Below are 21,096 nucleotides of genomic sequence, written 5' to 3'. Positions count from 1 at the left end.
TGTGTTACCTCTGCCTGTAAAACTGGCCAGTGGGGTGGTTTTACTCTCTAATCTTCAGGCAAGCTTTATCTATTAAAACACAAATGAACATACCTAAACATATCCCTGCACAAATAAATATACCTAAAATAATGATAATAATACTACTACTAATAAATATCCATGTTCTTTCATAGTGCTTTAATCTTTTATGGCTTGTTTAAACTCTTACTTTGTATTTCATTTTTGCTTTCCTATTATGAGATCACATCATCTAATTATTTAACATAGTTCCGTATCTTCAAGTTACTAAAAAAGTTGAAATATAGAGGATTTAATTTGTGAATATGTATTCTGTGTATACTTCTTAAATTTATCTCTTCCTGAACTTTTCGTTGAAAATCTGAGGCATTAAATAAACCTAGGTGATCATTATCCACCTATTTTACTTGCTTTTCTGATTCTACTGCTTATTAAATAAATTTTAAAAATAAAATCCTCCATGAAACGTCCTAAGTGGTTGTTTTATTTCCATTTTGCAATTCTTACCTAATGGTCTATGCCCTGAGTTTTGCTTTATGGTATATAAATTGTTTCAAACCCAAGGTAAATAGAGATGCAATTTACAACTCATTATCCCTATAATCCACGAGACACTATCGCTGGAACTCCTGTCTGTCACACTCATCATCAGAGGTCCCCTTTTCTCTCTAGTCCCCATTTCAACGGCACCCCTACGGCTACCACATGCCTACCATTGTCTATCCTGGAGTCTGTGTAAACAAATTTCAAACAGAAGTCACACAGGAGGGGAAAAAAAGCAAAAACAAAAGAAAGTATGTCATTTTTACATCTGTCGTAGCCTCCGCTGCCCACGGTCATCCAACGGATCCATATCCAGACATGGACAATCGCTATACCCCATCATACCCACCGTGGTCTGAATCTTAGGGGTTTCGAGACTTGCTGGTCTCCAAATTGATCACTTCTCATGGGCAGGGCAGCATCAAAGCCGTTTGTGGAAAGATGAGATTGGCACTCTAGTCTGTGTCTGGTGGAATATTGATTTCACAGCTCTCCATTCCAGGCGTTTGCTTAGCAACGTCCACTAGAATTCTCCTGTTACCTAGAGACTCTTCACTGAGACTAGGGGCACTGAACAGGGCATCCAGGTCCTCAAACTCAGCGTAACCAACACCTTTCAGCTGGTCTGGATTGCTGGGTTCACGTGGTAAGCGTATATCTGACATCTAATCATCTAAAGAATTCCTTAATGGGATTGTCTGTCATCAGAGGGCAGGTTTCCCAGGCAAACTGTGTAGGGTGGCCATTTGGGAAGATGGCGCCAGTTGACACTGGGTTCTGGAGCAGTTTCAGGGAGCACAGGGAAGGATTAGGTCGTGGAGGTACCTAATATACACTGTCATCGTTATAGCCACGAATTGTTGACACAACTCGGTCCAGTCCCGCTGACTGGTGTGCGAACGTAGGCTCTCCTCCACCTGTCTGTATACCCCCTCTGCCAAGAAGTCTGCTAGGGAGATAATCTTCCCTTCTTATCGGTCTCTTTTGCGGAGGCCTTCATGCTATGCAGGTATTTTAAGGCGGCCTATTTAAATAAGAGCCCTACCACATTAAAATATTGATTAACACAGCTACATTTCTTTATTAAGCCAACAATATTAGAGAATGTACTCATTCAAGTTTACCCTAGTTATACAAACTTTGAAATGCATTTTTTACATTTCTGATTTACAGGCGGTTATTTATTTTTAAGTCACTTAGGGCTATTTACACCTTGTAAGGAGGACATTATTGATTTTCTGTTTTATCAAGATTCCTGATATTTTTTTCAGGTCTGTAACTACTTAGGAAATAAATTTTAACTTTAGAAGACATTTTATTTTTATTTAACACGTATAAATATTAGCCTGTATGTATGCCTGTGCACAATCTGTGTGTTTGATGCTCTCAGAGGCTTGACAAGGCCTGTGTGTTGTCTGGGAACCAAAGCTGGATCCTCTGCAAGATCAGCAAGTGCTCTTAAGTGCTGATCCATCTTTTCAGGCCCAAGAAATTAAGTATCAGTATAGTCAGTGTTCATCAAAGCATCTTTTCATGTGAAATCCTTTAAATAATAAATTTATAAACAAGTATAATATTGCAGAAATCTTCAACATATCTATGACCAGATACATGCACATCTGGTTTCTCAATTTTATTATTTTTTATTTTATTTATTAAAATATTATGCAAATATTTAGGGAGTTTAGGGTACATGGGTTTAACACATGCAAAGTGAACAATGTGTGTTCTGTTTTGTACAATACACACTGTTTATGGACCTCCAAAGTACAAAATGACCACTACATTTTTTTTGACATTTTGATGTCTGAAAATCATATTTTTAAAATACTTGAACCTAGTCTACATCTATGCCTTGACTAAGCAACCCTTTGTCGCTGCCCTAGGAATAGGAAATACAGTTGCATATCGGGGAGTTGCCTCTCTACAGTCACTAACAATGCTGCTCATATTCTTGTGCTCTGAACTTCTTCAGAATAACAAGAAATGGCCAGGTACTGTGTACTCCAGGCAGTACTACTCTAATAACTAAGAGAGTTGGCCACTGAGACAGTACAACTCTAAACAAATAGAATTCATTCCAATTTATGCATTTTCAATCTCTTCAAAAGGAAATCAAGGCGAGGTTTATGTTTTAAGTCCTATTATTGACAAATTATGTCATTTTTTAAGCTGAAGCAAAGATTTAAATACATTTATGAAGGGATAATAAGAACAACTTGAAAGTCTTGACATAATATGTTTATCATAATTATTATCCTCAACGCTGCATGGAGAAGCAATGGTACTGTTTTGTAAAGTGGAAAAACATTCTTCAAAATTTGGACCAAAGCTGACCTATGCTTTTTGCCATCTAGTAACAAGAGACAATTAAAACCAAACCACAGGATGTTTTATCAAGTGATTTCTTCAGAGAAAACTGTTCAGATAAAGTGGGGGGTGTTGTTATAAGTGATGTCACACCCCCCCATGGCGACACACAGCTGTAATCCCAGCACTCAGGAACCAAACACTGGACAAGTGCTTAGACTGGCATTGAACTTGCTGTCTAGTCCAGGGTGATCTCATATGCAATCCCCCAATCGTGAAAAATCAGCATAAATATAAAGGATCAGAATTATCCCAAGTCTTCTTATAAAGAATAAATCAGCATTTAATTGTTTGCGTTGTGCCTAGAAAACTAACAAAGTACATCATTGTGAAACAACTATCAGCTACATACCAAGGGTACAAGGTTTAATATGGTCCTTTGGGCAAAAGCTTGCAACAAAAATCTTATATTTTTATCTGGGAATCCAGGAACACGCATCTTTCTACTGTGAACTTAGTAGAACTTATTTCCTTTTGTAATGACCAGTTACCACCAGGTTTGCAACTTCCATTTCTATGTCCTTCTAGAAAATTGGGAAATACTTACAAGTGGTCCTGCATTATCTTTCATCATTCACAAACTGAAATCTATCTCTCTTTTTTTTTTCACTTTACAGTGAAATCTATTTTCTGGCATCTATGGCCCTGGGGGTCAATGACAAATCTGGAGGTATAAATAGCTGTGGAAAAAAAGCCTTTATTCTATTGCCCAGTGCAGAACTAGTGAGCAACCATGAAGACCCTCGTCTTTCTGGTTTTCATTGGAGCTACTGGTGAGTCATTCAGAAGAAAAGCATCAGCAGAGACACATATTGCACATAACTGTGTTCTTTGTGTTTAGAAACAAACAATGGTTATAGAATAAAAGGCCTGAAAGCAAGACATTTGGTATGTAAGGAAATTAGTATGCAGGTACCATCTGTGTTTATAAAAGACTAAGTTTATATCAGAAAAGAGTTAATGGAGACTAAGGGTCCAGTGTATGAGACATAGAGATGCAGAATGTGTACTGAGCATCCATTCAGGTAGACTCTCTTGTACATGGAGACTGCACTTTCATTTTTCAGCTGCCCAGACCTAAATAATCACACAGAAACTATATTAATTACAACATTGTTTGACCAATAGCTTAGGTGTATTCCCAGCTAGCTCTTATATCTTAAATTAACCCATTTCTATTAATCTATGTATCACCATGAGGCTGTGGCTTACTGATAATGTTCTGGCATCTTTCTCCTTCAGTGGCTACATGGCATCTGCCTGACTCCACCTTCTTTCTCCCTGCATTCACTTTAGTTTTACTGCCTACCTATATTCTGCCCTGCCATAGGCCAAAGCAGCTTCTTTATTAACAAATGGTAATAAAACATATTCACAGAATGTGGAGGGGAATACCACAACACTCTCTAAATTAGAGAAGACAAGGAAACATTAGTCCACATAAAAGTGTTAGCCCTTATCTCTAAGAACATGGAGTTAATTGTTAAAATTAATCTGTGTTCACTGCAGAGGCTGTGACCATGTGAGTCTGAGTTTCCTGAAGACTGAACAGCTGGTTGCTTACCAAGGACAAGGGACCTGACATGGCAAAGAATTTACATGTCACAGATAAAATCTTAGCCTGTGTTTTGAGAAAATTGTTGATGAATTAATTCTTTTTGGCATAAAGTCTCATGTCATTTTATTGGGAGAAAGAATAGTGAATTATCTATTTCAGTGTAAGCACTACCAAATTTTTATTACTAAAACTTTGTATTAACTTTTCCCCACATTGAACTTGTACAATTTAGGACAACTGTCTTTAAACTTAGAGATTCCTCTCCAAAAATTAAAATTTTATATATTAGAAAGCAAAAACTATGTATTATAATTAAGGACATTCATATCTACATGAAATCTTAGCAAATATACAGGTCATAATTCCCAGTGTTCAATGAGGTGATAAACAGTAAAGAAATAACCAGGATAATAAAAAAGATCAGGGAGGATACTATGATTTTTTGTAAAATGCTCAAATAAACATTTTAGGCTAACCCCCCCCCCAAAATAAAGGTGAAAAAATAAAAATTTGAAACAATTTCTTTCTTCAGATCAAGAATATTCTTAAGTGGTTTCTATTACCTGCTAGAAACAGCTAGTGTACACCAATACTTCTATAATCACCATAAACATACACAACCAACAAATTACTGCATAGGGTTTTATTTATTTGTATGGATGCAGAGTCTGCTTCTATATTTAAAACGATATTTATATACTAAATAGTGGTTGCAAGTCATTTGTTTTTTGGGTCTCTGCTAAATGTGAATGACCTTATGTGTGTGTAAAAATGTATATGCAAAAATACAAGGATTATAAAATAGAAATACACATACCTAAAGGTAAATGTTTCTTTCTATAAAAAGGTTCATATAAAAGGCACAACATAATAAGTTACAAAAATATCTACACTGAAATAAAATACAAAATAGAGAACAAACAGCTACCTGCCTGAAGTCTCACATTTCCTGATTTGATGGTGATAAGTGCGGTCACCTCATATGTGGTTAGTTTGCCTTGATTTCATGAATGGAATTCCGTGACCGAGTTTCTGCCTCTCCCCTAACAGCTGATATCCCTGCTAATGATAGTGTCGACAAGATTATCGGAGGCTACATGTGTGAGAACAACTCTGTCCCCTATCAGGTATCCCTGAATGCTGGCTACCACTTGTGTGGGGGCTCTCTCATCAGTGATCAGTGGATACTGACTGCTGCCCATTGTTATAAGCCGTAAGTTTCCAATATTCACACTCCTAAACCTAAGGTCATTTTTCCCTTAGCCCTACAAAAGAATAAACAAGAAAAAGGCAGACTTATATTTAATGACTAAAATGATTTTTATGTTTATCATTTACTTTGGGGGAGGCGCGTGTGGAGGTCAGTGAACAATTTTGAGAGTTGTTTTTTTCCTTCTGCCATGAAGGTCCCAGAAATAAAACTTAGTTCATCAGGCTTAACAGCAAGCATCTTTACCTACTGAGCCATTTTTTTCAGCCTACTTGATGGATTCAAAAGGGAAAAATCAGAAGTTAGATGTATTAGTAGTAATAATTGCCCTTGGATTTTTACAAATGTTTTTCTAAATAATGCAGTAGTTTAAAAACATGAATATATATGTATATGTAATTCAATAATATTACCACAACTGTGATTATAAAAATGTCATATGGAGTAATAAAATGTACAATATTTCTATTATAACATGAGAAAGGAGAATTTGTTCTGTGGTCTAAATATTTTCTGTCCCTGACTCCTTTCTCACTTCCCTATTAAACTTTGTGATTGCAGCCAGAAGAGAAATATTAAGTTTGATTGATATTCAGTCTTCTCCATTCAATCCATTTAATCATCTCCAATCCAAATGGGCACTCCTCCAACTGTTTTGTAGTGGGCACCTTCCTCTATCTTCTGCCTTGAACTTTACTGAGATAGTGTGTTGATGGAAGGCTCCTAGTTTGTTTCCCAACTGCCCAGACCCAAAATAATTACACAGAAACTGTATTATTATAACACTATTAGCTCATGCTTCTTATTGGCTAGCTCTTATATCTTAAGTTAACCCATTTCTATTATTTTATATTTTACCACAAGGGTTGTGGTTTACTGGTAAAGTTCCTGGGCATCTGTCTCCTCCTGCAGCTACATGGCATCTCCTTGACTCCTCCTCTATCTGCTTGGAATTCCTGCCTTGTTCTATTCTGTTAAGCCACTGACCAAAACAGCTCTATTCATTAACCAATGGGCAATAAAACATATTCACAGCATACGGAGGGGAATCCCACATCAATGGTGGTCTCTAGTTCTTCACTAGCAGTGACATATAAAGAAATAAGTATGATGAGGATAAGAGTAACCAGTGCTTCCTAAAGTGAAATGAGCTGAATTCTTGAATAAGATGGTGTTTGTGTTTATGTTCATAATTAAAAGTTGGAGAAGGGGAAAGAACTCTAAGAATGATTCTTAGAAAACTGTTAATCCTTATAAATACAGCCAACTACAGGTCCGTCTGGGAGAATTCAACCTTCATGATGTCGAGGGTGGTGAGCAAATCATTAATGCAGACAAGATCATCTTTCACCCCAAGTACAACAATGACACTACTGATAATGACATCATGCTGATTAAACTGAAATCACCAGCCACCATCAACTCTCAAGTGTCCACTGTCTCTCTGCCAAGATCCTGTCCATCTGTGGGTATTGACTGCCTTGTGCCCAGCTGGGGTGACACAATTAGCATTGGATGTAAGTGTTACCTAAGACATAGGTCCCAAATATGAGCATCCCCAGACATGGAAGGCATGAAGAGAGTCACCTGGTCCAAATTCGGATTTACAGTATGTCTCCCTGAAGATAATTTTGAACACATGGAATCTTGGAATATGTTATTCAAAGTATAAAACAAAATTTAATTATTTGAAAGATGTCAATGAATTTAAGTATGATTGGTGATAATCATAGCCTTAAATACTGGGATGCATATATAACATTACAAGATTTAGGTCAGGGGCTGGAGAGATGGCTCAGTGGTTAAGAGCATTGCCTGCTCTTCCAAAGGTCCTGAGTTCAATTCCCAACAACCACATGGTGGCTCACAACCATCTGTAATGAGGTCTGGCGCCCTCCTCTGGCCTTCAGGCATACACACAGACAGAATATTGTATACATAATAAATAAATAAATATATAAAAAAAAGATTCAGGTCAGCCTGGAGAAGGCAGCTTTAAAAAAATGTCTCTGGACTTCAGATCTGTCACCACTAACATTTGTGTCAAAGAAAAAACTTGTTGGTTAGAACTATTTGGAAAATCTTCCAGAAAAAAAAAAAAACAATCCTTCCAAATTCCAAGGCCTAGCGAAATTGAAAGAAACAGAAAGTATTGTGAGGGAGAAGGGCAGACAGGAAAGAAATATCATGGGACACTGCGGTTATCTTTCCGTTTTTGCTCTTCCCTCTACAGACAGCCTATCTTCACATCTTCTTTGTCTGAATGTCTCCATCCTGTCAGACTCTGTTTGCCACAGTGCCTATCCACATAAGATCACAAGAAACATGTTTTGTGTTGGCTTCCTAGAAGAAGAAAAGGATAGTTGTGAGGTACGTTCCTTTCCCTCCTCTGTCAGTCAGTCTCAGCCCTGCCAATATATCTCTCCATATAAAATGCAAAAGGCTATAACTTTGCATCTGAGAGTGGGGAAAATGGTTCAGTGCATAAAGCACTTGCTTCACGGGGACCGGGGCTGAAATTTGGGTCCTCAAAATCCATGTAAAAGCTTACAGTCACAGCATCCACCTGGGAGGCAGATGCATGGGAAGCAAAGACAAGGGATCTATGGAGCAAGCTGAACAGTAGAGTGCCAGGAATCAACAAGTTTAAGTGCAATGAGAGACTCTGTCTTGAGAAATAAACGTGGAGAACTGTGAAGGGAGAAAGCCAATATCAACTTCAGACCTCCATAAAATGCTCACACAGTGCTTGCCCTTCTCTATACACATGTGCTTACAAAAAAAAAAATCAAACACGTGCACACACACCCCACATATACATGCCAAAATAAAAGTCAAATGATTTTTTTTTCTGATGCTGAATCCAAAAGTTGGGGAATAGCTTTAGGATAAACTGTCAGTTTTCTATTAGTGATGTGATTGTTAAAATCAGTGTTAAGATTGTCCAGACAATACATATAAGCAACTTTTTGAGATGTATTGTAGGGAACTCTTGTGGAAATGCAGAGCTGATGGGGCAGTCTTAAATCTCTCCAGTCTTCCCCTTCTATAGCTTCTACAGGACTGTGGTAGAAAGAAGCAGGACCATAAAAAAATAAATAAATGTACTAGTAATATGGTAAGGATGCTGTGTGCTGGATTTTCAGGAGTAGAGTGGGTATCAGTTGAAGGACTTGAGAAACAGCCCAAGGATAATGAATGACCACATCAAACCTCATTCTCTCCTATGGGTATCAACAAGAATGACTGATTGTCTTTTTCTTTTGTTTCAGGATGATTCTGGTGGCCCCGTGGTCTGCAATGAAGAGCTCCAAGGTATTGTCTCCTGGGGCACTAGCTGTGGTGAGGCTAGGAAACCTGGTGTGTACACCAAAGTGTGCAACTACCTGGACTGGATTCAACAGACCATTGATGCCAACTGATATCTCCCAAGCCACCCACTCATACTCAACTTCACTTTCCTAGTGTGCCTGGAATGGGTGTGGAAATAAAAACATTGTATTCTGCCATACATTTGTCCACATATTGTCTTTGTTTGGTAATGATGAACTTTCTCTTCAGACTTGCTGAGAGAGGGTGTCATTTTCTTCAGTGATGCAGCTGCTGGTAAATTGCTCAGATTCCAGTAGGTTTCTTTGCAAGAGCAACAACTATAGTTAAACTAAATGAGTTTTTTTAAAGACACCAACATAAGCAAACTTTTTGTTGTTGTTGTTGTTTTTGAAGAAAGTTTTCATCAGGATAGGAGAATAAGAAGATAATGGGGATGGAAACTCAGAATGATATTATACAGACTAAACAGATATATATTCAAGAATGTATATCTGTAAAGCATACATATATGCATGCAATAACAATTAGCAAAATGAGAAACTATGAACTGGAAAGAGAGGGATAAAGAGTATATTGGAGGGTTTGGAGGGAGGAGAAGGAAAAGAGAAATAAGTATTTTATTTCAAAAATTAGGGGGAAATATTAAAATAGTATACACATGTATAAAATTGTCAAAGAATAAATATAGGTCAAAAGGAAAAAACAACAAAAATGAGGTGAGCAGAATTTTGAACAATTTTATGGAATTTGAAAGAGTCTTTTGTCATTTATTTAACCTAATAACTCCTGTTCGATGACATATGGGAGACTCTATGAAACATTGCTGCTGCAAAAATGAATCTGAGGACTGCTCCCACTGCATTTTTCTGAAATAAGTTTCTCAACATATCAGAGAAACGTTGCCAAAATGAACACTTAGTTTCACCTGCCATGTAGCATGAGTTATAAAACTCAGAACATGACACCAAAATACAAAGTTAAAAATTCAGTTGACCAAAGTAATTGGAATAGTTCACCATAAAGACAGACCAAAGCCCAGACTCCCAGACTGTCCTTATCCCCTTCGGTGACAGGGTGCTGCCATTTTCTTTTTCTTTTTTTTCAAGGTTTTCCTCTGTTTTCTAACTTTCTCCTACCAGTACCCCTTTCTCCAAAATCTTGTTTTCCAAAGGTATATTAGCATTTCCATGGCTTCTATGATAGATGTTTGGTGGAATTTCCAGGGACTAAGTCCTAACTGGAGGAAATACAGCAGCACTGAAGGTACAGCTTTGTAAAAATGTCCATGGTCCCCAGCCTCACCTAGCTTCCACTGCTTTCTGTCCACATGCAGGGGAGTGCCCTCTGCCACATGCCCCCATCACCATTATGTTCTGCCTCACATGACCCAGAAGGAATGTAGCCCTAAGTGTTGACCTCAGAAATCATGAGCAAACACAAATATTTCTCAAATTATCTTAGATATTGATTCAAATCATGAAAATCTGATGATCATACTTCTAGAGTACCCATGGTCTCTGGCAATAATCTATCCCTAATCCCATCCCATGAAACGAGCCCAGATCATGCACTAAATTAACTAAGGATTTTTTTTTGCTTTGGCTACACTATTTTTTATTGATTTTTATTGAGCTCTACATTTTTCACTACTTTCCTCCATGCCTCTCCCCTCCCCTACCCCTTCAACCCTTCTCTATGGTCCCCATGCTCCCAATTTACTCAGGAGATCTTATCTTTTTCTACTTCCCATGTAGATTAGATCTATGTAAATCTCTCTTAGTGTCCTCATTGTTGTCTAAGTTCTCTGGGATTATGGCTTGTAGGTTTGCGTTCTTCGCTTCATGTTTAAAAACCACCTATGAGTGAGTACATATGATAATTGTCTTTCTGTGTCTGGGTTACCCTACTCAAAATAATGATTTTTAGCTCCGTCCATGTTCCTGAAAAATTCAAGATATTGTTATTTTTTTCTGTTGTGTAGTACTTCATTGTGCAAATGTACCACATTTTCCTTACCCATTCTTTGGTCAAGGGGCATTTAGGTTGTTTCCAGGTTCGGGCTATGACAAACAATGCTGCTGTGAACATAGTTGAGCACATGTCCTTGTAGCACGACTGAGTATCCTTTGGACATATACCCAAAAGTGGTATTTCTGGGTCTTGAGGAAGGTTGTTTCCTAATTTTCTGAGAAATCTCCACACTGACATCCAAAGGGATTGTACCAGCTTGCATTCCCACCAGCAATGCAGAAGCGTCCCCTTTTCCCCACAACCTGTCCAGCATAAGTTGTCATCAGTGTTTTTGATCTTGGCCATTCTTACAGGTGTAAGATGGAATCTCAGAGTTGTTTTGATTTGCATTTCTCTGATGACTAAGGATGTTGAACATTTCAGACATTTTAGAGTCCTCTATCGAGAGTTCTCTGTTTAGTTCTATACTCCATTTTTTTTATTGGATTGTGTGTTCTTTTGGGAATAGGCAGGAACCTGGAACCCAGGATAAAATTTTAAATGGTGAGTGCATACACATTTAAGATCTAAGTTTCAAAAGTGGTGGTTATCTGTGCTTTGAGTCCAGCCTGAGAATGGGTCTCTCTCTCTCTCTCTCTCTCTCTCTCTCTCTCTCTCTCTCTCTCTCTCTCTCTCTCTCTCTCTCTCACACACACACACACACACACACACACACTCGTGCGCGTGCGTCTTATTCTCTTATTGTCTCTTAAGTCATCATTATCTCACCAATCATTACTGTAGAGAAAGGTCTACAGTAAACATGATTCCTGTGGCTATCTGCAATGACGCAATGGAAAAGAAATAATGAGGAATAGGGCCTGAGAACAGATAACACTGAATAAGTGGAGTAGATTTAAACAAGAAAATATAGCCCACCCTAGTGATGAGATAAAATAAACAAGAAAATATAGCCCACTCTAGTGATGAGATAAAATAAACAAGAAAATATAGCCCACCCTAGTGATGAGATAAAAATAATAATAATAATGCATAAGTCAGTTCACAAAACACTAGACCCAAGGGGATTCAAAAGCACATACATCACACAGTTTTGAAGGCAATGGAAGGTCTGGGAGGATTAATGTCCTGATTTGTCCTCACCAATGAGATACCTCTTGTCCTTCCTCCTTTGAAACACTCCATCATGGGAAGGCCACATTCCCCACCTTACTTCAGTGTAATTACTTCTCAAATGGCCTCTTTTTTGTACCATCTTATCCCGGGTTAATATTTTAATATGCACATGCCAGAGGAACACAAGGGTACTGTCCACACTGTCCACAGGAGACTCGGTATAGACAGTGTACAGGAAGATGGTTATTCTTTTTTTTGAGACAGGGTTTCTCTGTGGTTTTGGATCCTGTCCTGGAACTAGCTCTTGTAGACCAGGCTGGCCTCGAACTCACAGAGATCCGCCTGCCTCTGCCTCCCAAGTGCTGGGATTAAAGGCGTGTGCCACCACCGCCTGGCTAAGATGGTTATATAATTACTTAATGGGAGCAGGTTTCCATCTGGAATCAATTCTGACTTATAAGTCATTTGAGTCAAGCTTGCCTTCTCTGCTTTCTTCAGTATCCTTGAAAGATGTGAGAATGTTCTGATTATTAAGCCCATTGGAAAGAGCATTTTTGACCATCAGAAATAACACATTATCCACTAGACACAGGCTGGTGAATGGCAGCCGAAGGCACATCCAGATAGAAAAGGGGACTGCTCGCTGCAGCAGAACTCATATGAAAGGTAATGAGCTTGCCTGCTTGTGCTTCCTCCCAAGGACAGGGTAGGGAGGTAGTTACCTGACACTACTGCCCTTTGTTCTGCCTTCTGCCTTTAATCTGTATAAAAGCAAGTTCTGAAATAAACTCTGGGCTGGTCAGTATTTACTAACAAACCTCCCAAATCTATCTGGTATGGGAGAATGGTCTGTATTCTGTCAATCATGTTTTAAATAAATGCTGATTAGCCAGGCAGGAAGTATAGGTGGGTCAACCAGACAGGAAATAGAGGCTGGGTGATGAGAACAGGAGTATTCTGGGAAGAAGGAAGCCCATTCCTCCCAGTTCTGCCCAGACCACCGAAGAAGCAAGGATCTCAGGAAAAGCTTAGTCTTGTCAAGGGGGAATCTGAAGAATTCATTCTGAGTCCTGATTTTGCCACTAACTTCCATAAGAACTATAGGCTCCTCAGCACAAAAAAAAAAAATGAGGAGAGAAGTAAAAAGGGTGTTGATAATATACTTTATGCATCAATGTTCTGAGAGCCTCTGGAGACGTCAGGGTGACTCTGCAGAGGCAGAGGTGCCCAGGGAGGCAGACTTAAAGTCATAAGCAAGGGGTGAGGAAGACAACAAAGAACAGCCATGTCACAAAGAGGGGAGGGAAGAGGTCAGCAGGTACATCTGATGACTAGGGAGGGCTTTAGTATCAAACAGGAAGCACCAAGGTCCTGTCTTGGTCTTCTCCTTTCTCTATACACATATCAGAGTCAGATCCTGGTGACTCCCACACACCTTGATAGATCAGATCTTGAGAAAACAGTTTGAAGATTTCTGTAAGGCCTTTGCCTTTTTCTCCTGCTCCAAGTGTTTCTCCTTCAGCCACTTGGATCAAGGTCCCAGGTGTCCAAATTGGGACGATTTACTGTATAGTCTGCGCTGGTGAGATCATAGCTTGCCATGAAGATTTTTTTCATCCTTACTCTCTTGGGTGCAGCAGGTAAGTTTGAAGTCTGGTTTCTACCTAGGGTAAAATCCAGAGAAGTGTTCCAGTGGTTGCCAGGTACAGTAACCACCTATAGTTTGTGAGATAGAGTATAAAATGGGGAATCATCTTAAAGATAAAATTAGCTGCTGGAGGAAAACAAAGAAAAGACTCTTATTCCACATATTTTCCTACCAATGTCTCTGTGGGTCCCTTGGATGTCTGGGAGCATGTTAAGTACCCTGTCTGCCAAGGCTTTGTGGAAACATCCCTAGGAACTCCTCAGTAGGCACTTGAACACATGATTACCCCCTTCCCGTCCGCATAACTACCATTTCTTTTTCCACATCAGATGTTAGGAAATATGTGGGTTCAGGAGGAGAGCTGGATTAATAAGTCAATAAATTTTTAGTTTCCATGCTTTTTTCACTACCAAAGTCAAAAAGTCCTTAATTATGCCCCAATTACTGACAAAAGTTAATGTTAAGTACTAATATTTAAAGTACTTATTGAGTTTGTTCACTTTCCTAATACACAGTGCTGTCAGAATTTCTGATCAGCATCAGATGAGCCCATCTTTAGTATTAGATAACTTTGATATAACTCCATCTCAATAAAAATAATAATTACTTTCCTAACATGTATATCTTGTATGACATGTTATTTTGTGTGAAATTTTTAAATGTCAAAAATAAAAGCCTTGATAACTTTGAAAAACTTTGGTTAGAGAAAACTAACCAAATCTACCTTACTAAACTTTTTGTTTATGTTCCTTCCCTTAATCCCTCATTCTCCAGAAGCTATTTTGGGAAATATTCAGGACTTAGATGAACAGTTGCCAGTTGATTTCAACGTTCCTTACATGGTCTATCTGCAGTCCAGGCCAGAGCCTTGTGTGGGGACTCTCATTGACCCTCAGTGGGTGCTCACTGCTGCTCATTGCTCCTTACCGTAAGTGGCTCCTCCTGTGGGATCTGGGAAGTATCTAGGCTATGGGAGTTGGTCTGGAAAGCAAGCTTCCATGCTTTTCATGGAATTAGATAATCCAAGAAGATTGAAAATTCTTCCGTTTTTATGCAACTCAGTAAAGAAATCAATAAGAAGACTTCTCAAATATTCATCTATAAACGTTCACCAATCATTTGCTATATTGTTTAATATAACCATTGAGGTATCAAAATAGAAGTAAGTTTTCTTCATAGAGGTTACATTCTGATACAAGAATAGAAGTGATCAAAAGTAAAGAACAAAACAGGACAGCAAGGTGTGGAGAGTGGGAATGATGTATAAGTTGGGCATGTTAGGCCTCTGAAGATACAGAGCCAACAGGAAAGCACAAGTCAACTAAATGAATAAAGCCTAGAAATGTTCCAGGGCAAGGAAACAACATTCAGTCTCTCTGATGTAACAAAGGTATAAGGGTTTAAGCATGCTGAAGAAGCAGTGTTGGCTGAGTGTATGGGGTAAGGGAGGGGATCACAAGGATGAAGTCGGAGGCAGAGATCACACATCCTGAAGAAAGCAAGGAAGATCTGTATAAAATAAAGCATCTCTTAAAATGTATTTTTTAATCATTTAATTGCAGTGTAATCACAAGTAAAAACGTAACACAGCTAGATAAACAAAGTCACTCAAGCAAACATTACCCAGTTCCAAACTCCACATGTCTCTTTGAGCTTCATTTAGAATGGTCATGCTAAAGTCATGCAGCTTCACATAGGGCTTTATGACTTCATTATCAATTACATCTTTATGCACTTACTCTCAACAAAAGAAAAGTCATGTCAGAATCAGAAGGAGAAAAAAATTCTCTTTTACAACTCATGTCATTTCATTCTTCCTCCATCACTTGCTACTCTTTCCTATTCTCTCTAAATGTCATCTTATAACTAGGTGTACATCTGTTTACACGCATGCATGGATGCAATACAAGCGAGGATCCCCATATGAGGAAGAACATTGCTTTTTTCTTTCTGAGAATCTCAGTATTGTAGGGTGTCAAGAATCCACTGAGAGAATGGAGAGAGAGCTCAACAGTTAACGGCACTTACTGCTCTTGCAAGATGACCTGATTTGATTCCCAGCACCCACATCACCCATCACTTCGTGGCTCACAACCATCTGTAACTCAACGTGTCAAGGGGATTTGATGTCCTCTCTGGCCTCCACCAACACTTTCACATATGCAGTTCACACACACACAACAAAGGCAAAGCACTTTATTCCCATAAAATAAAAGAACATGTTTAAATTTTTAGAGATAGAAAAGAATGTTGAATGACCTTCAGCTCCATTTCAAACTTATTACTATTAGCCATCTGGTTATTCAAGACAAGTTTGAATCAACAGAGCTTGAAGGTTTGCTTCTGCATTAGGACAGAAAACACAAAGCAGTTCGCATGATGCTGGAACTGGCGGTCAACTGTGAGCTTCTCTTGGAAGAGAACGCCTCTTTTGATATGTTGCATAACTAGCCTCCTGTGACAGAGGCATCTGAATTTGCCTAGAGAATGTAACATGGAATGATGACTTGTTATCTCTACAAACTACTCATGGAAATTTGAGAATCTAGGATCAAGGTAGAAAACACATGAAAAAATAACTATGTAGTCCTGAGAAGAGTATAGGATAGATTAGGAATGTTAGAATCAGTAGTACAGGTTCAAAACACCTGCCTGAGCAAATATGGAGTAAACTCTGGAACTTTAAGTCAAATGTGGTGACTTCTCTTCCGGCGGCTAGTTCAGATTATAATTAGAGTAGGAGCTATTGAGTATGCTGTAGATATTGGGATCCCATGTTGGTCATTCCATATGCATATTGATTATATAGCAATCCTGTAAACTATTCTTTTATATACAACATTAGTTTGTTTTAATGAACTTCAGCTGAAAAGCAAAACTAAGTGATTGGATAAAGTGACTCCTGACATTATGTGACTTTTCTCTTCCATCCGTCTGCTTTTTCTTTTTCCCTAAGAGCTAAAATCCGACTGGGAGTTTATCAACCTAACATCAAAAATGAGAGAGAGCAGATATACAGTTACTCATTGACGGTAGTCCATCCTAATTATAACCCAAATACCCGGAAAAATGATCTGATGCTGATAAAACTCTCTTATCCGGCTACTATAAACACTCGCGTGGGAACTATAGCCATAGCTATGGAACCCATGATATTTAATGAAACCTGCTTTATACCAACATGGACCTGGAATAGCTACAAAAACTGTGAGTGTTTGACTTCATCTTGAGGAGGCCAGGGCTGGGGAAAGATGTGGTTGAAGATACTTGATAGAAAAGGGAAATATAAAGTTCTTGATCCTGTACTGATTACCACCAAGACTTCGTACTCCCAGGAAGTAACAGAAAAATATATGGGGCAGCTACTCTGACAACAGCAAATAGGGTGGGCTGCAACTGTTCTGTCTCTAAAATATTCGAGGGTGGGCTGCAACTGTTCTGTCTCTAAAATATTCGAGAACTGAGGCTAGCAAACCGAATGCAAATGACTTAGAACGTGGAGTCCTCATTGATAAAGATGGTACTGAAGGTGGAGGGTGGGCTTCTCAGTGAGGATTGCTGAAAGCCTACCATGACTTCTTAGAAGGGAGGTCAGAAAAAGCAACGCCTTTGTGATAGGTGAGGGAACGCAGAACGCTTTCAGCTCTCTACCACAGAGAACCCAAGCTGTGTCCAGGAACATAAGGACACATTTTTTTCATTGGACCCTGGATGACGAAGAAATGGTTGAAGGAACCATCTGCCCTCTAGCCAGTGCTGGTTCCATACAGAGTATAGTTTTCATAACTTGTGTCAAAAGTGAAAGTTCCTCACTTGGGGGTGTAGACTTGGGTGGCTCATTGTTACATCTCTAGCCTGACACACGTTATGGGAAAATAATCACATTCTATAGTGTAAGTACACATCCCTCTGGCTTATGAGCTTGACTTGGGAAGACCAGAGTGTACTGATATCCGCAGAAAATTCACCTCAAACATGGCTTTTTCATGTCCTTTAGTCCTTGTTGGCTACGCAGTGGCTGCTTGTATGTTATGTTTATTTCAGATTTTCTCAAAGTTGCTTAGTCAGGTTTAAACCCAGCTTCTGGTGTCTACACCATGAAAACAAAACGAGAACTTTCCAAATATGTTTTTTTTACAACAAATAAACTATAGAAACTGATTTCCTCAGTATTGTGAAACTTTGTACTTTAGTTTAGAAACAAACTGACTACGATTCTAAGTGTTTAAGCTTTCTTAAAAAAAAACGAACAAAAAATATTTTATGTGGGTTTTGACATTGACTTCTTAAGCTTTATTTGAAGTAATACCTTACTAAAGTAATTTGTTAGGTACGATTTGAAATAAAGCAAACTACACTACATAAAGATTTCTTTGTGTCAGCTTTGTATGTTAAAATAATCCCAACATACTATCTCTAAAAGACCTCTCCTACAAATGTCCCAATATCTATAAGGAAATCTTTGTTTCAATTAACTTACTTTCACATAAGTTTGTTAAGTGAATTTTTCCTGAAAATACAAATACATAAAGCTGAATATAACCTCTCTCTCTCTCTCTCTCTCTCTCTCTCTCTCTCTCTCTCTCTCTCTCTCTCTTCAGACTTGACATGTTTTGATTTCCTCCACAGAGCACCACGTTACTAGCTACACCATCAGCTCTTTAGATACCACCATACTAACTTGATAAATTGTTGATTTCTTTCTTTATTACCACTCTTTACTAGTTAAAGCCCTGTACCCAGATGTTTACAGTATAGTAGCATTTTCTATTATGGAGATGAACAATATGACTGCACAGGGGGCGGGGAATGTGTGTGTATTTCTATATAGATACATATATATGGAAATAGCCATTTAGAAATGATCAATTTATAGCCAGGAACTACATAATGTTGTTTCAGACAATGATGAGAGACATGAAATAGCAATCACATAAAGTTCAATCTTCAGCTTAGAAGTTTTTAATGATAGTATTCTACCAAAACGTTCTGTGTTCATATATGTTTAGATACATACACAAGTAGTTACCACTGTGTGAGACTATCCAGTGCAGTCTCATGATAACCAGGCTTATAGCCCTGGTCTTAGGGATTGGCAAAATGGCCTTTTAGGTAATGGCACTTGCCACCAAAACTGATGCCCTCCATTCAGTCCCCAGAACCTACATAGTAGAAGCAAAGAACTGAATCCCACAAATTTTCTTTTGACCTTCACAGGCTTGCCATGGCATAAGCACACCCTACATACACTCACAATGAATAAATTAACAAATAAATAAAGCTTGAAAGAGTAATTTTATATACATTTGTTTAATGTGATAAATTGTGAAGATGAGGAAACAGATGCCCAAAAAAGGTTGTAACAGGAATTTTGAAGTCCAAAGGTTTTGCTTCTTTTTCTTTGTGGACATTCATAATCTCCATACAATCACTTCAAAAAATTGTGGATTAAGCACAGTAGCTAGAACTATACATCTAGTGGTAGACAGATAAGAGACTTTGGGATGTATTTCTTCACCATGGATATTTTCCATGAGGAACTAAAGGAAGGACTGGAGTGTCGATAGCTATCTACATTGGATATTCTCAGATTAATTGATTCTCAAACTAAGGGCTGGTCACAAGGTCACTTGTCAAAAGAATAGCGCTAAGTCTCATCTGTCTTTTCTTTCCCACAGTCAGTGATCCTGACATCCTGACATGGACAAATCAGTATTCTCTCTCCCAAACTGAATGCTGGCACATTCTCCAAAAACAGAAACAAGAAACAAGGATGAACATCATGTGCATAGGGCGTTCACCTAATATTATAACTTCAATTAAGGTATCTCTCCTTTATCCATGCAAAAAGATACTACAGGGTCTGTTAGAGGAGAGAGATAGTGTTGGGAAATGAAACATCAAATATTAATAAGACTTTCCACAGGTAAAGGGCAGAAAATTAAAATCCCTCTCCATGACTGCTCAGTCTGCGATGTATTTCATTCCCCTCTCCATCTTAGAGTAGAAAAGATCTAAGGTAGACCATTTGTCCTTTCTTAGAGTAGAAGAGATCTATGACAGAGCATTTGTCCTTTCTCTTACTTGCACTCTGGTTAGATAAAACTTGAACTGCGAAGGGAAAGAATAGAGCAGATCGAAGCAAAATTTGTCACCCCTTTCATAAAATAAATTCATTCCTCCAGATTTTGCTACTGCTATATGCCATGTCTTAGAATTTATTCTTGATCCATGACAACAATGTGACATTGATACCTTGTCATCTCTTTCTGTCAGGAAGTCTCGGCTGCTCCCGCCATCTGCAGTGGGAGGCTTCACGGAATTTTGTCCTGGGGGAAAGCAGGCATAACCAAAGGAAGTGAGGGCTTCTTCACTGAAATTCATCCTTATGCAAGATGGATCTTGCAAACAATGCATTCCAACTGAGAAGCCATACCACTCAGTGTAAAATAATGCAGTCTCTGCAATGAATTAATAACTGTCTTCAAAATCCAAAGCATCCAATAAATGATAATGGAAACTTACGACTCCTACTTTTTTCATAATGTAAACTTTTAGTAATGAAAAATTTAGCAACAAACTATTTATTTATACAAAATGACCAATCACCAGTTTCTTAGTAGATTCTGAGTGTGCTAAGGGAAAGGGATGACTATGAAGTGGAAGATGTTAGGGGAACCTACTGTTGGTTTTCTTGTTGTTCTTCTTTAGTTTTGTCTTGTTTGCTAAATGGTCATGTTGTCAAACTGCATTCTAAATATGTTATACCAAAAGATTTACACAGCCCTCAACCTCAGTCAGAGAAGCTCCCTTTTTTGTCTTAAATGAGACCCCCCTCTCTCACACACACACATTCATTAGACTTGAAAAAAATCAAGTCATTTAAAAATAAGTGTCCTACAATGATAATAATGTCATTATCAGATAATGAAAATATAGTACAGACACAGCAGAATTCTCCAGCTGTGAAAAAAAGAGGTGATGGATGCAGTGATTTAAATAGGAATTGCCCACATAAGCTCATAGACTTGAATGCTTGGTCACTGGCGAGTGGAACTATTAGGAGGTCTGGCCTTGTTGGAGGAGGAAGTGTGCCACTGATAGTGGGCTTTGTGGTTTCAAATCCTAAAGCCAGGACCAGTATATGTGTCTCTCTTCCTGTCAAACCAGATACAAAATTCTCAGCTACCTCTCCAGCACCATGTCTGCCTGCATGCTGCCATGTTGTACCATGATGCTAAAGGACTAAACCTCTGAAACAGGAAGCCAACCCAATTAAATGTTTTGTTTTATAAGAGCTCCTGTGGTCATGGTATCTTTTCACGG

At 38.5% G+C, this 21,096-nt stretch overlaps 2 protein-coding genes across 2 annotated transcripts; both read left to right on the top strand.

Moving 5' to 3' along the window:
* The first annotated feature begins 3,667 nt into the window (after window positions 1–3,667).
* Window positions 3,668–9,124, top strand: LOC142838129 (cationic trypsin-3-like). Its single transcript, XM_075953458.1, has 5 exons — window positions 3,668–3,707; window positions 5,543–5,705; window positions 6,966–7,223; window positions 7,940–8,072; window positions 8,975–9,124. The coding sequence occupies exons 1-5, from the start codon at window positions 3,668–3,670 to the stop codon at window positions 9,122–9,124; spliced, it is 744 nt and encodes a 247-aa protein (XP_075809573.1).
* A 4,598-nt stretch (window positions 9,125–13,722) lies between these two features.
* Window positions 13,723–20,196, top strand: LOC142838460 (putative inactive serine protease 58). Its single transcript, XM_075953935.1, has 5 exons — window positions 13,723–13,762; window positions 14,530–14,698; window positions 16,727–16,977; window positions 19,449–19,594; window positions 20,047–20,196. Exons 1-5 carry the CDS (start codon window positions 13,723–13,725, stop codon window positions 20,194–20,196), a joined length of 756 nt encoding a protein of 251 aa, XP_075810050.1.
* The last annotated feature ends 900 nt before the right edge of the window (window positions 20,197–21,096 follow it).

Source organism: Microtus pennsylvanicus, chromosome 19 (genome assembly GCF_037038515.1).
Source record: "Microtus pennsylvanicus isolate mMicPen1 chromosome 19, mMicPen1.hap1, whole genome shotgun sequence".
NCBI lineage: Eukaryota > Metazoa > Chordata > Mammalia > Rodentia > Cricetidae > Microtus > Microtus pennsylvanicus.
Note: the sequence above shows the minus strand (reverse complement) of the source record. Positions and strands in the feature narration are given on the sequence as shown.

What these genes read in the sequence shown, in the direction of transcription:
- LOC142838460 (XM_075953935.1), top strand. Translation starts at nt 13,723, where the DNA reads ATGAAGATTTTTTTCATCCTTACTCTCTTGGGTGCAGCAG. An exon ending in TACTCTCTTGGGTGCAGCAG is followed by an intron (nt 13,763 to 14,529) that starts GTAAGTTTGAAG and finishes TCCTTCCCTTAA; the next exon opens with TCCCTCATTCTCCAGAAGCT. An exon ending in CTGGAATAGCTACAAAAACT is followed by an intron (nt 16,978 to 19,448) that starts GTGAGTGTTTGA and finishes TCTTTCCCACAG; the next exon opens with TCAGTGATCCTGACATCCTG.
- LOC142838129 (XM_075953458.1), top strand. Translation starts at nt 3,668, where the DNA reads ATGAAGACCCTCGTCTTTCTGGTTTTCATTGGAGCTACTG. An exon ending in GGTTTTCATTGGAGCTACTG is followed by an intron (nt 3,708 to 5,542) that starts GTGAGTCATTCA and finishes CTCCCCTAACAG; the next exon opens with CTGATATCCCTGCTAATGAT. An exon ending in ACAATTAGCATTGGATGTAA is followed by an intron (nt 7,224 to 7,939) that starts GTGTTACCTAAG and finishes CTCTACAGACAG; the next exon opens with CCTATCTTCACATCTTCTTT.